General features: G+C 39.4%; 1 protein-coding gene across 1 annotated transcript in view; it reads right to left on the bottom strand.

Moving 5' to 3' along the window:
• MED27 (mediator complex subunit 27) overlaps nucleotides 1-13477 on the bottom strand; it is a 94219-nt gene extending 80742 nt beyond the window's left edge. The window contains exons 1-2 of the mRNA XM_080403042.1: nucleotides 13230-13477; nucleotides 10435-10579 (exon numbers count right to left, since the gene is read on the bottom strand). Of these exons, the coding sequence (XP_080259168.1) occupies nucleotides 10435-10579; nucleotides 13230-13435 (351 nt within the window). The 5' untranslated portion in view covers nucleotides 13436-13477. The remainder of the gene's footprint in view (nucleotides 1-10434; nucleotides 10580-13229) is intronic.
• Nucleotides 13478-16406: the final 2929 nt, after the last annotated feature.

The following is a 16406-nucleotide window of genomic DNA, read 5'->3' on the forward strand; positions in this document are numbered from 1 at the left end:
AGTCTTGGTTTTCTACAGAAAAGTCATCCATCATTGCTCCTGCAGAAAGCAGAACACCAAACTCAAGTATCCCTAAAACCTGGTATCCCAGCCAGATCTGAAACAAAGTTCACCTGCAACATCAAACATTTCCAGAAGAAAAATGGCCACATCTACTTTAAAGCACGGACTTACTTAACAGCTTGCTTATGTTATTAGTGAAATCTTAACAACTTTGGGGAAAACTGTAACTTGCTTCAGATTATCAAGCAAAACTGTATTGTGGAAAAAGTAAATTCACTTTGAAGCATCAGCTGAGATCAACTGCACATCTTTTTCAATACACCTCTACCTCCGTTAAAACCAAAACTGAGGCACAGATAGAAACAGTAATGGTACTGATGTCATGGTCCGTGATTTCTTATTCACATTCTTCAACTGTTACAGCATCAGAGCCACAAAATACCACCACTCCTGCAGGGTGGGATTATTTTTCCCTCCCAAGAAAATAAAAATCAGTATTGAACCCAAGAAGCAAGAGATCTCAAGAATCACCATAGACCTTCTGGGTTACATGCCTTCAACATCAGAAACTCAAGATTAACTACAGCGCAATATAAAACTGCTGCCACATTTTTGCCAAATGTACATTTCCATGAAGCAGCAGCCAAACCAGTGGTCTGAACTGCAATTCTGATTACATACAGCTCCTTATACAGAGTATTTTCAATTTTGTTAGCTTTTAGGCTATTTCCATGTTTTGTAGCCCAGTTATTAACAGTATCAGACAAAGATACACTGGGGAAGACTTGAGTATTGCTTATGTGCAATTCAAACCATTAAAACACTCTGAACTGAGGGGGTCAACTTAAGTAACTACCAAAAAAGATTAGAGAGATGAGCGCGCTTCTGCATAACAAAAAACCAACAAAAAACCCCAAACAAATAACAGTCACACAAAAAGACCCGACAACAACAATAGCAGAGCGCAACAGGGTGACAACATTAAATTTTCCATTCTATTTGATTTCCTCTAAAAGCTATATATATAAAAAAAATCTTTCATATAAAGAAAATCAATGGGATGTTTATCACCTGTATCAGTTATTTTATATTAGTGTTTGTATTCCTTGAATGCCCTTCATATGAAGGTCCCTAAATGCTTTACAAACATCTTTAATTTGCTTCAAAGAAAGCAGCACACAACTTTTGAATCTCTGAAAACATCCTCTGTGCTTTCATGGTGGTCACTACCCACTAGATGATAAGTCAGGCTTTCATCAGTCCGAGCCACCAAGAGCTGAGGCAGCAGGGAAACACGAAATTCAAAGGAACGGTGGGTCCAAGGGTTTCTTACAACACTGCTCTCGTTCTGCAGTCCTATGTGTCCTTCAGTTAATCCCTAGCTAACACTGATTTCCAGTTACGCTTTGTTGTATTTCTCAGCTTCTAAAAGTAAAGCCTTTTCTGCTGACCTAATGGTTGTACCACGACTTATTCATGTATATACTGCACTTCTGTGCCTGTGCATGGCTTGGTTTGATTCAAAGTCTGTTATTAATACAAAACAATGCAGTATTAGTCAATTTGGTTTGATGACCACGTTATACAGCTTAGAAAGGGAAAGTGATGGCTGACTTACAAATTACATAATTCTGCCATTCAACATGACCTCTGTGAAGAGTTCTTGCGGACGAAAAAAAGGAGTTAGGGGAAGAAGAACCAGGAGTGGGCAGAAGTGTTCTGGTTAAAGTAGAGCAACATCAATCATTTCCATCCTGAAATAGGCTAACAGCTAGAACATTAATACTTATCAAAGAAAAAGGGGGGGGAAAAAACCCCACTCATTAGCAAATAAAGGTGTTGCAAAGCATTAAATAATTCCCACCAGCTGACAAGCAGGCTGTGATTTATAATAGTGTGTATTGATAGATCACTTCCCATAATTAGGAAAAGTGAGACTGGTACTGCTTACAGCATTATTTTGATCAGTGCCTTGAAAACTACTGTTGAATAACAACAAACACCAGGCACAACAATAGAAAAACACCATATTATGCTCTTGGGCTGCTTCAGATTTGAAACAAAATATTGCAATAAAATCCAGTAAGGCAGGCAAATTCTGTTTGGACACATGTAACCTTATTTCACAATAGCATTCTTGTGTCAATTATTACTATTGTAACTCTGGGAAGATCACAGATATAAAGAATTCAAACTACAAAACAAGCCAGAATGAAAGACTAATAATTTATCATTTTTTTTAAGCAACAAGTTACTCATCATCACTCCTCCTGATGTAACAAATACACTTCAGTCTACTAAAGTGTCAGAGAAATGCAGCTAACCAGCACACTGGCACAAGGCAGCATATGCGACAAATTCTTACCTGCCCCAGCATCTTTCCAGTAGTGCACAGAAAAAATAAACTGGTAATCTTCATTTCCTTGTTTTCCAATTACTAGGTATCAAAAACACTTTTATAGTTATACACTGTAACAATAAAATAGTTTTAAAAGGCCCAAGTTGGACTTCTGTTCAAAACCAGCATAGGGGTCAAAGGCAAAGAAACACAAGAGCCCAAGAGCTGAAGATTCCAGGGACTCCCAGCTGAGGAGGTATGATACATCCATCTGTTTTTGGAGCATGCAACGGATGTTCTCCATCCCCAGTGCCCCCAGATGCTGCTCTAGGCAGGATCTCTACGGAGAATAAATCCCATTCAGCATACAGTAGCTGGTGACTGCCTTTACTTTTACACTTTTACTGTTGCAATTATTATGCTTCCCTGTTTTAATTATGGCTGTCACTATTTTTCCCCCTCTCACTATATTCACTTTTTTAAAAAAAAACTATCATTGCATAGGTCAGAGACCCTCAGAAAAATGGTGTGTCCCACTTTCTTCCCTCTGCAGCAAAGTATACATAGACTATTGTAATTCCAGCCCCGCACCCTTACATTTTGGTACAAGCACTTTTTCCCCTCTCACTGTAACATCAAGGATAATTTGCACAACACCTGAATTTGCCACCTCTGCTGTTACTGGTCACTAAAACCAACCCTGCAATAATAAAACTCAGTATTCTCCAGGCAGACAACTGAGCAATAATTAATAACCATGACAGCTGGAAGCAAAGAGGTAACCACCTGTTCCCTAGTCATATTAAAAACACAAAAAACAACCAAAAAAAAAAAAAAAGAACATTTATGTAATTCTGAACAGCAAGGGCATTTCACCAAAACATTTGCCTAAAATCGCACAAAATTAAAAGCCCATAAAGGGCATTTTTCCAGACTGCCAGGCAAACAACATTAGTCACTAGCTGTATAATACTTGGCATCTACAAAGCATTTCTGTCCAAAGAACCCAATGCACTTGAGACACATTTAGACGAGAAACTCTTCCAAGAAGTAGGTTAAGTAGTATTATCCTATTTTAGCCTTAAGAAAAATGAGGCACAGAAAAAAAATCATGCATCCTGTTCAAGGTTACAACAACAATTAATAAGAAAAGCAAGAATAGAATCCAAATGGCCCAGCTCCTATTTTGTGCCCCATGTACAAGAAAACACCAGTTCGTCTATCATTTATTTCTGCAGTGACAAGAATATAAACTCCCATGGCTTATCTGCACAGGAAAAAAACCCACAGCCAGTAATCCCTAACGGCCTTCCCACTCCGGTTTGCTCTACGAACCGCTGATTCTGTTCTCAAAGCAGATTAAACTGTGCTCTCCAGAGTACAACAGAGAGATCCTTGCAGGGACTCGTCACTGCTCCAATTCATATCTTACTTGATTTTTTTCATTTGTTCCCTTCTATGAGCAAACCAAGGGATTTTGGCCACTTCAAATCTCTTCTTTAAGTAACTTCTTCAGAGCTCCTGCTTACTAAGAATACCAGTAACTGAAGCTGCACCACTGACTTTCCCACGCCTACCCCAGCAAGTACAGGTGATCTTCAAAAGCAGCCTCCAGGAACACCGGGCAAGCAGATGATCCAGTTACTATGATCCAGTTTTCCACAATGCCAGATTTCAGGTGTACTGTATCAGTGACAGACGAGACAGTGTTCCCCAGTTTGGCTGGATGAAATCTTAGCAGTGTAAGCTCAATCTCCATGCAATAGTATGTCACAATATTATAATACTGCATTTTTGTAGGAAAAAAAAGTCCTGAAAGGACAAAATCTTGGCCAGCTGCCTGAACTTCCAAAGAACAGCCAACATAATAATTCAGTTACATTGACCATGCTACTGTAAAACTACATTAAATTCAAAATGTTTGAGCACATCCAAAAATTAAAATTAATGTTCCTTGGAATGAACACTTCATTTTACAATCAAGATTAAAAAAAACCCTCACTTCAACAGTGTTCCTCTACTATTATGGTTAACATTTAATGTCATTTATTGTCATTAAACTCAATATTTGTGTCTAATCAATACTAAGCTACCAAGGGCAGTCGTAACAAGTCTGGACTTTCTCTACAAGCTCTATTGATTTCTTTTTTTGAGACCTACAACAAACACAATTTATACAAATCATTTATCAGGGAACACATCAAAATAATTTAATAAACAAAACCTATATATTCCTTTTCTCTTCTGTCATGTGACAGAAAATCATTTTAACTCATTAATGGTAATCTCAAGAGTTCGATTTTAAATTTATGTAAAAAACAAGAGGAAGCTATGAAGTAACAAATTTAAATCCAAATATGTTTTAGTGTATCTCAACATGTAGAACAACAGTATTTTTTTTTCATTTTGTATTTGCCAGCATATTACTCTTAAATAAATTTATGACAACTCCTGTCCAGCATCCCTTCACTTGGAATGTTTACAATACACTGACTGATACTGTAAAGTTTATGCCAGTCGCCATAATCTCATTTTCACAGACAAGTAAATTAATAATTTGATCTAAATCCTGCTCACCCAGAGTCACAGTCAAAAAAGATGATTTTTCGCTTTCTGCTTGAAGTAGTAGATAACAGCCTTTGCAGACACACCAATATCATGGTTTTTAAGTACCATCTCACAATGATAAAACAATACCATCATCACTCACATCTATGCACACTGGTTCAAACCACTGATGTGTTGGAATTGAAGTAGACAAATGCAACTCTGAAAACAGCAGAGCACACAACACTGCACTTCAGTGAAGTTAAAAATCAAGGAAACAAAATAACATCACCTGTTCAAGACTACGATCATTCTAAATTTCCATCATTTTTGCTCTTAATATTATGTGAAAGTCTGAAAACAAACTCTTTACTGCAAAGGGGTGGGGAAGGGAAGGACAGATGACTTACAGAAGACAGTATTTTCACTTGGGCAAGCTAATACTGCTGCCACTCAGGAACTCAGGAAAGACCTAGTTTGCCACTACACAACAAACTCCATGTTTAAGTCTGGTAGAAAGAGTAATTCAGTAATTCTTTAGTGATGTTTGGTAGTTCATCCATTTTGCATATACCCTTCAAATAAACAAAAGCATATAAGCAAAGAATCTTTATCAGTGAGTAAAGCTCAAATGTTGGGCATGAGCTACTTGACAGCACCCCATTAAAAGAGGGGAAACTTGCCTTACAAAGCATTTGCCTTGCTCAGTGGACGTATAATACACTGCAGATTTTCTGTTCCACTGGAGTCAACGGAAACACCTTAACAAACACTGCCTTGGGCATGTACAGGGCAAAGGTATACAAATGCTTTGCCAAGGGCAAAGAGGATGAACAAATACACGCTACAGGCAATAAATAACCTCACTAAAGCAGCAGATGGAACAGAAAAGTTTATACCACTCAAAGACTGAGTTCAAACTCCTGGATTCCCAAAATCCGGCATCTACTCTGACCACCAGCATTACTGTAGCTGGATCAGACAAGCACACCATCACAAACTTTACTAACATTTCATATATGGGTAAGTATACAATACTGGTTTAATAATATCATTCACAAGTAATTATTTTTCCCCCCACAAAAGCCCTTTGTCACCCAGTATTGAGAATACAAAGAAACAAACAGTTGCTTAGTAAATGATGTTCTTATACATGAGATCAAGGTCTCGCCTACTGCAGAACACAAGCAGCTCCCAGGAGTAAGGAAGGCCAGCATCAGGGCGCTTGTTGTAGAAGTGTCCTGAAGAGCAACAGAAGTGAGTTCTTCCAGTGCTCTGTCACAAGTATGAGGCCACATCTTTTTTTTTTAAAAAAATCAAAACTTAATCAGAATTTCTGTCTAGTAAGTGACTTTTTAAAATTCCTTTCATCTAAACTTATAGCTGATGCATTCTCCCCTGTGGTAGCTTCCCTTGAATTCCAAATATAATGCAAGAAGCAAGCACCTGGCAACTGACTGTTCCAAGCAGTATCAGGCCGCAGGCATACAAAATAGAAACCTTTCTGACTGCTACTGTCATCTTAGATTTCAGCTGCTCAGACACAACAATCATATTACAAAAAAAATCAACAGCTAAGCTATGTACATAACTACTAAAAGCAGAATTCAACTACAGTTACTAAACAGAGACAGTCCACATGAAAAATACCCTACTGATTTCCACAAACTTCCTAAGTTTCTGATAATACTTCATCTGTGTTACTCATACAGAATGATAGCTCATTTTTCATCTTATCTAATAAGTATCTTTGGTATTCCATTAGAGGGCACATATGGATCCTTCTGGGAAACAGCACTTCAACTGTACTAAAGAAAACCTCTTTTCTTAAATAAAATTGAAGAGGAGAAGGAATAAAGAAAACGTATTGAGTAGACCTATATACTATTCTATGGCTACTACACAGAATCATTAAGGTTGGAAAAGACCTTTAAGATCACGTCCATCCATTAACCCAGGACTGTCAAGTCCACCACTAAACCATGTCCCTAAGCACGCCATCTGCATGCATCCATGCACCCCACAGTCAGCAAAGTAATTCACTGGTATGATTTCTACCGATACGTAAAAGAAGCTAAACCAAAGAAGAAAAAACATTTAGCTGTTGCTTGCAATAAGATCAACTTCAGCTTCCTGTGTTTTTCAGCTGTAGCTTGTCAGGTCTGTTGAGCACCTGGAAAAGTAAAGTTCCTTTACAATTGCATGTGTATGTAATTAATGCATCTGACAAGCTGTTGTGTTCCCAAACAGCTGCTTTCATTATACAGACAACTTTACCATCTGCAAAACTATTGGGTAAACTACAGTAAGTAAATATCAAGATAGCAGGTGCTAATAAATAACACGCACTGCCAAGAGAACACACTTCTGTAAGGAAAGTTTTCACAATTAAATACAATCCATCTCTACTGTACTAAGCTAAAGAGTAAGGACAGTAAATTTACACCTAAATGCAGGTCTTCTCACAATACATAACCAGGTACAGCTACATGTATTAATTGAGGTAAATAAAGCAAGCTGAAAAGCATCAGGTAAGCCTAGTTTCCTATGTTAACATTCACATCTTAAACAGAATTTTCTATTTATGTCTGTACCATCTTCACTACACTTCACACTCAGCACTGGCACTTATTCTAAAAAGCTTGCCCATGCATCCAAGACCTGATCAAAATGGCATTTGTTCGACCCAACATCAAAACAAAGCTGCAAATACAAAGAAATAACTATTCTAACATCCAGTAACTCATGACCACAAAGAACAACAACTAGCACAGCCTCAGCTGAAATTTAAGAAAACAGAACTAAACAAGCTATTACTCATGCAATCAGTTTTGCTGGGAAAAGTAAGAGTCATACAGGTAGGTAGCTATGATCCACCACCAGATTTACAAAACTGCTTAAATTTTAGGTACATTTATATACTAAAAAGAACTACCAATTTGGTAGTCTGTGCTTTAAAGAGATTCATATGTTTTTTTGGTATTTGAAAGGTTGCTGTCCCTGAATTCTCCAAAAACCAGCTGAGACTATCGTTTCCAGAGCAGAAATACTGGTACAAGCGGACCAACTAAAATTTCAGCCTTTAAAAGAGACTACCATATATAGGTAACTTTTGAAATGCTAGGGATTTTTGGTTTGGGTTTTGGGGGTTTGGGTTGTGTTTTTTGTTTTTTTTTTAAGAATTACCATTTCATACCTCTAACTGTTCTTTCAACTTTAGATAAAAAATAATGCAGCAAAGCTTTTTTTTTTCCCAGTATGCAGTACTACAAATACTACTTTGGTATAACTGAACAGTAATTTGCTTCTCATGAAGTGGCCCCGTTATTGTTACTGACCTTACTTATTATTGTCCTACAAGCTACTACTACCAGCCTCCCCATGTTTTAAAACTAAAAGAATGCATTGAAACATGCAATATAAAGTCTGTGTACGCATTTTCCCCTATATTTCATGAATGTCTTTTTGGAATTGCACCATAGCCCTGAAACTCTACTCCATCTATCCTCCCCTGGCAGCCATGTGGCTATTCATGTCATCAGTAATGCAAGAACAATCGAAGGAGAGGAAAATGCCCTTATCTCAGCTCATCAAAAATACAAGCAAGCAAGCCACAAAGGGGTCACAAATTAAAAATTAAATGCGGACAGACATAAAGTGTATTCACACATCACCACATCTAAATCCTCCCTTCGAAGCAACAGAGAACACCAGACACATAATTGGAACAGAAGGTGGCCAAAAGATGTAATGAAATAACACTTATTCAAGAAGTGTATTTTAGCAATGAAGAATTAAACAGCAACAGACAAGAGTATCAACAGGGTCTTTGCTGCTAATGGTAAACCCAGCAGCTAATGCCCTCACCCAGGCAACACATCTGCTGTTAGAAACAGGAACAACCTATCCATGTCTGCTGGTTATTGCAAACCCCAGACAGGATGCTAATGAAGTTGAGAAGAACCATTAGATAGCAAGTAGGTATTTAAATACAAATTAATTTAATTTAAATACAACTTAAACAATATCTTTTATTTTGGCTGCAAAACAGAAGTCAAAGACAACAGAAATAAAAGAAAAAACCACTGGTTTTCCCCTGGAACATTTAACTGTGTATACGAATGCACAGAATACTAAAAATGTTAAGATAGTTTTGTTTTTTTCTTCAGTGCTAATAATCTCCTGCTAACAGCAAGAAACACAACCACATGTGAAACATTATCAATTAATAAATCTCTATGTAAAAATCCTTCCTGTCCCTCATTGTTCAACCATACCAACTTTCTAGCAATTCTACTGGTTTTAGGAGACGTTAACACATTTATATTGAGAAGTGACTATACAAACACTATTGCAGTATTCACACAAACATTATTGTAGAATTCTATTTTAAATCTGAATAATATTAGATTGGTTGGCTCAATGTGTAACAATGATTTGCCTACGAAGTATTTGTGTAGTCTGAAAGTCTTACTTGTTCATGTATCATCATAAATAATTTAAAGCGGAATTGTTTCTTTTAATGCCCTAAACATTTTCAGATTTATTATTCCTGCTTACTCCTGCTGTCTTGTATAAGGTTGTTAAAAGCTACAACTCTGGAATCTGTCACTAGTAATAATTACTGTAACAGAGATTAATCCATCTTTTACACTTTGTAACAGCTCACTAGTATTTCAAAACATAATTTTAAAAAAGCTTTTAAACTTATTAATTTAAACATTTCTATAAAAAGTAATAAGCATGAGCAAAAAACTCAGGATGGAAACAGGCAACTTGAAACATAACGGTGCTCTGATAGAGACCAGTAATAATTGCAATAACGTAATGTTTACTTATTTATTAAGAATGCTCCTTTCCTCGCATCTGATTTTGACACACAAGTAGACTATGTTTTGAGCGGAGAAGGAAATATACCTACCCAATTTCTGTCTCTAGATATATTCAGCATACAAATTTATGAAACTGAATTATGCTTATAAGATTTTTCTTTCAACAAAAACATTTTTTTTTAAATGGGAAAAACTGCATTATCTTTTTTTTTTTTTACATTACTTCAAATTCAAAACAATATCTACCATCTGAAAATACTACGTATGCCAAAGTTGTTGAATACAAAGTTACTTCTGAGAGGAGGTGCAAATGTTTTTTAGCAGCAGAAAATGGTACGGAAAGGCATCAAGATTTCTGATGATGGCAACTTCCCTATGTGTTTCTTTCCTAGAAATAGGTTTGAAGGTGACATAAGCTCGTAATTCTCTGCTCTAATATGCCACTGCCCTCTGCTACAGTGTCTACTGCCAGATGCAAGGACACTACATACTTTTATCTAATATTCACGTAAGATGCTAAACAACTGACACATCTCAGTATCGCAGAAGTCTCCTCTCAATTAAAGTACCATTTTTTACCCTTGAAAGTATGTATTATGCCCCTCAACTTCATTAAAAAAAAAAACTCAGCAATTTTGACAGTCTCAAACGCTTACAGGTCTAGTGTACCACAAATCACACACTCTGTAGGAATACACTGATGTATTCCATTACCTTATTTGACCATTTGTAGGCTTGAAGAAGTTGGCTGTAAAGAGGTGTTTTGTCCTGAACGGGATCTAGGCTCAACAGTCCACTATTGTGCAGGGGGTGGTTCTCCGATGGTTTACCAACTAGGTTGCTCAGACGCTCCAGTTCACTGAAAGAAAAGAGATTGGCATTATTTTTAAACTCAGATCTGCCAATACAGATATCTAAGATGCACAATCCTCCTGCAGGAACAGCAATCATGCATGAACTCTATTTTAATATCTAAGTGAGTTTTAAATACCTCCCCAATTTGATAAAAAACATAACCACTCATTATCCAAACATTCTGAAGTAGCCTGTTAGTCATTAAGCTCAATGCTTCTTAGGAGAGAAAGTACAAGTCAAGAGTCTTTTTAAGACAATCTGGAAAGAGACAAACTATGGCAGGTCCTGTTCTGTTCATAAGCACTTCCACAACCCAGGACATCTTCTGAGCAAGGCACACCCTCAGAAACCACAGAATTCTGACTTTAGCATTGCATGCGATACTAGAAATATTTTTTTAAACATCAACCAGCCAGATGCCTCATCATTTTATTAAAGAGCTAGAAATTAACATTGTCCTCATAAATATTCAGAAGAACTGGCATTAGTCCTAAGCCCAGAGATGGTCCCATAAAGTCTGTGATTACTCTAAGCAAGCATATGCATTCCAATTTCTCAGGGCAAGGAAACATCTTCTGATTTCCATGAGTAATTTGTACATTTGTAGACATGCATAAAATACTCAACTAAAACATAATAAGCACCATTCTTCCATGAAAAAAATCTCACTCTGAAATGATCTATTATTTCTTCATATCTTATTTGTCAAACACTACATTTAATAATAACAAAAGTTAAGCAATTTTTAAAGCTTGCATTAATCAACTGTAGAAGAAAGACTGGCTACTTCACACAGATCTAAAATGTGATTTTTCAAGTGACGTGACTAATCAGGTGCCTTTCCTTTTGACTTCTGAATGTCACATCTACCCTGAACTTTAGAACTTCCACTAAATTAAAAGCAGAATTCAGACCCTTCAAAGGGTGACTTCTGAAACTCTCTGTAAAGAAAAATCCCAAATATCTCAATTTGCATTAATGAAGGCTACAAAAGTAAAGACCAACAATCAGGGAACTGACAATTAATGGACTTCCACACCACTACCACAAAATTCTCCTTTACTAATCATTATTCCTTCAAGTTTCCATGGCCTACATTCTTTTTAAGCCCCTGGTACTGTGAACACTCAGGAACGTTCTTAACGTTTCTTGACAAAAGAATACAATAAAATAAATGTGAACAGACATAGTAACTAAAAACTTGTTGAACAGGGATCCCAGTCAATTCTTTTGAAGCCCACCCATAACATTAACTTCAATACACCTTGGAGTATTCCCTTACTACTTCCCAAATATGTAATAGAATATGTAACACTTAGATGCTATATACGTTACAGTATTTTGTGGCAGTTATGTTTCAAAAAAGGCAAATTAAATATACTTCAAAACATCAAAAAAGTTATCTCACAAGAAATCAGGAAAGAAATGGTCACCAAAGCACTGATAAGTACATTCACTAGTGCAGTGGAAGAGACAGTGAAAAAAGAACTGGTGAAGACTGATGATGAAGCTACTCTCAGGTGTAGTAAAGACAGGGACTGACTGCACAGAATCGTACAAGAACTCCACAGCACTGAAATACTGGATGATAAACTGCAAAGCAGAGGAGGGTAATACACTACACACGAGACAAGATAGGTCAGAGCCAATTGCTACCTATTATTGTTTGGGAACAAGACTTTGGGTTAATACTAGAAAATTCTTTAAAAAGCTACTAGCCAGACAAGGATAACCAAAGAAATGGCACAGGCTCCAGATGAGGAGGCTTCACGGTTCCCGAAATGGAAAACAATAAAAAACAAAGAGATACAAGAGAAGCCTATAAAGTTGTGTATAACATTATTGACAGAATAATTACCTACCATCTTTCCCAGCACAAGGGAAGATGTAGGCAACAAATTATATTACCACGGCCAGAACTAAAACTCAGCAAGACCTATTAGACAGCAAGAAACAAATTCTTGTACACCAGACCCTGAATGGAGGCCAGAGGATGTGCTGGGAACGGGCGGTTATGTGCTCACCCTGCCTTTGGCCACCTCCTGGGAGAGCGCTGATGGCTCCCCGGAGGACACAACCCAGGGTAACAGCCTCCCGGGAGCATCCACATGGACCATCAGCCTCAACACTTTATTTACACAAAACACACCTGCTGGTAGCAACCAAGCATACTTACCTACCTTTCCAACCTAACAGGTTTCGGTAATAAAATGGTCATTCTTGAGCCACTTGAATGCTACTGAATAGACAGAGCCTAAAAAGCATTTAATTATATTTTTTTTAAAAAACAGAGAAGAATCTCCCTGCAAGCAGGAGCATTCACCTTGCCAATGCAACCCCACCGAGGGCTCCTTTTTTAAAACAAGACAAGAACAAACCCCAGGTAAATACTGCGAGCAGCATTCACCCCTCTTGAGACTCTGGAGTGAAACCCACGAAGGGGCAAGGCGCAGGACGCTGGAAGGAATAAACCGGAGCGTCTTCACATTTATTTGCCTAAAACTTTCCCCGGGAGTGGCCAGGGCCCCCCGGCGCCTCCGAGGGGACAGGCCCTGGGGGCTGCGGGGCCCTAGGGGGCACCCCGGGACCCCTCTCCCCGCCGGCGCCCGCCGCACACCGAGGCGGGGGGAGGCCCCTCAGGGCCGGCTGCTCACCCCAGGTCGCGGCTGACAGAGTGCAGGCTCTCCTGGAAGGCGGCCACGAAGCCCTTCTCGCGGCCCTCCAGGGTCTCCTTGTTCCGCATCCCATCCTTCAGGCAGTCGAAGACCCGCGTCACGCTGGAGCGCAGCGCCTGGATAGCGGCGATGGCCTGGGAGAAGGCCTCCAGGTTCACCCCGGGGCTCAGCACCCCCTCCGCCATCTTGGCCGGCCGGGCCCGGCCTCCCGCGGCGGGCCGCGAGCAGCGCGCGAAGACGCGGTGGCGCGGGGCAGGCTGGGAAATGGAGTCCGGGCTCTGAGGGGGCCGTGGGAGCCCGGGGCTGGGCGGGCCGCGGCGCTGCCTCGGGAGCGGGGGCGGCGCAACATCGCGCTTTTGAGCTTTGTATCCTCTTTCTCTAATTTCAGGGGTTTCTTCAGGAGAGGCGGCTCTACCCCGTGCCGGGAGCGGCTGAGGAGATAGTCTGCGTGGCCCCCGGGGCCCGAGAGATGAGCACTGCCGTCTGCACCCCAGTCCTTCCTCAGAAATCCATTTTTTTTCCCAGCCAAATGTCTTCTTTTATTTTCCTGTGCTGTGCATCATTCTCTGCTCGCAGTATAGGCTGTATTCCCTCCTCTGGATGTTCAGTGGATCTGTAGGGTGTTTTCCAGGCATGGGGCCAGTAATAAAACCATTTAAAATAGGAAGCATGGGCCCCTGTCCTGCCACAACAGCTGTGCTTGGCTGGAAGCAGGCAAGAATACATCTATACATGTATTATATACTTCTTTATATATTATGCTTATGGACAGACTGAAGATGTGAAGGTTGGGCCCCTGGTACAGTTCATGTCTCGGTCATGATTACTGCTGAGATCAACAGGCCTTCATTATCAAATGTTTGCAAAGCACCACAAAGTTCAAGAGGGCTTTCATAGCGCTAAGTAGCGCTAGCTTGATTTTGTAGGAGCTGCTTATGTTTCCAATGCCACCACCAGCTCTTTTCACCCTTGAATGCAGCTAAAATAAATAGAGCTAAGATAAATTAAGCACTCCACAGGCCAATAGTTGCTCCACAGAGGGAGCACAGGGCTAGGGTTTTTGTTTTCTCAACTTTTAAAGTAAATAACAACCACTTTCATAAAGGTATTAATTCAGTAAGCACAATCCATACAGTCAGATCCTTTAGTCAGGGGTGCTTTTTTAATATGTAAAATGGAAATGAATACAACAAGGAACAGCAGATGAGTCAGTGGCCAAGTGAAGCGAGGCTTAGCCCTCCACTCAGTGACACTTTTCTGTCTACTATGCGATAGGCTCTGAAAATTGTATCCAATCAACTAAATGTTCTCAGACAACATGCAAGGTATTGGTAAGTGAAACCTTATTACTTAGCATGAAGAATGAGAAAACGAAAAGGCTGTGGTTCTACTTCTCTTCAGCTTAGTAACGCTGTTGTATCTGAGCACAGAGGTAAAGCAAACCTGGAAGCAATAGTCTGAAGCAACGTAGTTCAGCCTACATAAACAGTGAAAAATACAGTGGTGTATTTTAAAGAATCGGCAATGGGCTGAGCACACTTAGTAAGGCAAATATGAGCAAGATAGGAGTAGTTCTTTGTGTAAAAAAAGGCACTGAATCGAAGAATAGCAGCCAGAGGCAGAAAGGACAAGACTATCTCAGCCAGACTGGCAACTTAAACTGTTTATGGATCTATAGTATTAGTTATGTTACATATAAAATACCTTTCTTTGGACTATAATAGAATGGTCAAGAAGGTACTGTGTTACTATGAGGGAATACTTGTAGGCTGAAAGATCGTTCCTGCATGGCATTATTCTTTTTTCCTCTCACTGCTAAATTCAGACGCTGGGTGCACATTGCAGATGCGTGTAACTTACATGTTTTCCCTTGGAAATGGATGATTCTTCTCCATTTCTTTCCCTCTGGTGTGAGATTTATTCTTTTTGAACACCTATTTTCAGCTGTTAAAGTCACATTTATTTTAACTATCTCCAAGATTCCCATAACTGTGGTGCCCAAGTGCAAGGATTTTTGATTTTATATCCTACCTGGAACAGTAAGCGGGCTTGATGATGGTTTGACCGTTTTTAAACTGTAATGGCAAAACAGTGGCCTGAAAACAAACCCATAGATGTATACAGAACCATTTGAGCACAATGTAGCTTTGGCTTAGAAACTCAAAAGAGGGCATTCACATTTTTTGCTCCAGGGATCTGCTTTTCTGTGAATAAATGAGGAGCCAAGTTCTCCTGCACAGACAATGGGCAATTCAGAGCACTAAGAATGTTGGCTCCATGGGGAGTTAAGGCAGACTCTGCTTCAACACCTAAAGATAACGCTAAAGAAGAGAGCAGGAGATCCTGTTCCTCTTATTGCTCCTCCTCCTGTTTTCCCACATCTATAAGGAAAAGCCTGCATAATTTAGTGTGCTCATTTGTAGGGCATTGCCTTGCCTGCATTGCTCACTGCTTTCTTTTAAGCAATATTCCTTAAGTGGCAGCTTGCCCAAACCAAGGCAGTATGCTTATTTTCATCTTCATTATAGGTATATTCTAAGTGGGTGTTATGGATATAAAATATGTGAAATAAGGACATCTCCAAAGTACCAATAAAAATGTTTTTACCTTAAAATCACTAGTAAAATATAAAAGCAAGAATCCAGCTGATGTTCAAAACATCCAAAAATCTTACTATCTGACAGCTGTTGAGTGGGTTCCTGCAAAATTATTTGGGTAGCCCAACATGGAGACATATCCACATCTGAACAAGCATCAGCACTGACATCTTGTATCCTCTCCACCAGAAGTTCAAGCACCTAGTGATCTCCATCCAAAGCAAGATTACATTTAAAGCATGTGGGTTGTATCCACATTGCACGACGCAGCGCCATGTAGAGAGAGACACAAACAGCAACCGCAGTCCTGGAAGCAGCCTGCTCTGTTAGTTCAGCGTTCTGACCAAACTAATAAACCCTGCCTCTCAGCGTTGCTAATTAGCTCTGGCAGACTGCTCTGCTAAGACCGTGGTACTACAGCTAGCCCAGTTATCTCCACACACTGCTGCACTGTGCCATGTAGACTAAGGGATGGAATAGAGAAGACTGCAGTGAACTGCCAGTTCTGGATCTGTTCTGTGGCTAAAGAGAGAATTTCATTTTGGGTGCTGTCAGTCTT

Source organism: Falco punctatus (genome assembly GCF_963210335.1).
Source record: "Falco punctatus genome assembly, chromosome: 9".
Taxonomy (NCBI): Eukaryota; Metazoa; Chordata; class Aves; order Falconiformes; family Falconidae; genus Falco; species Falco punctatus.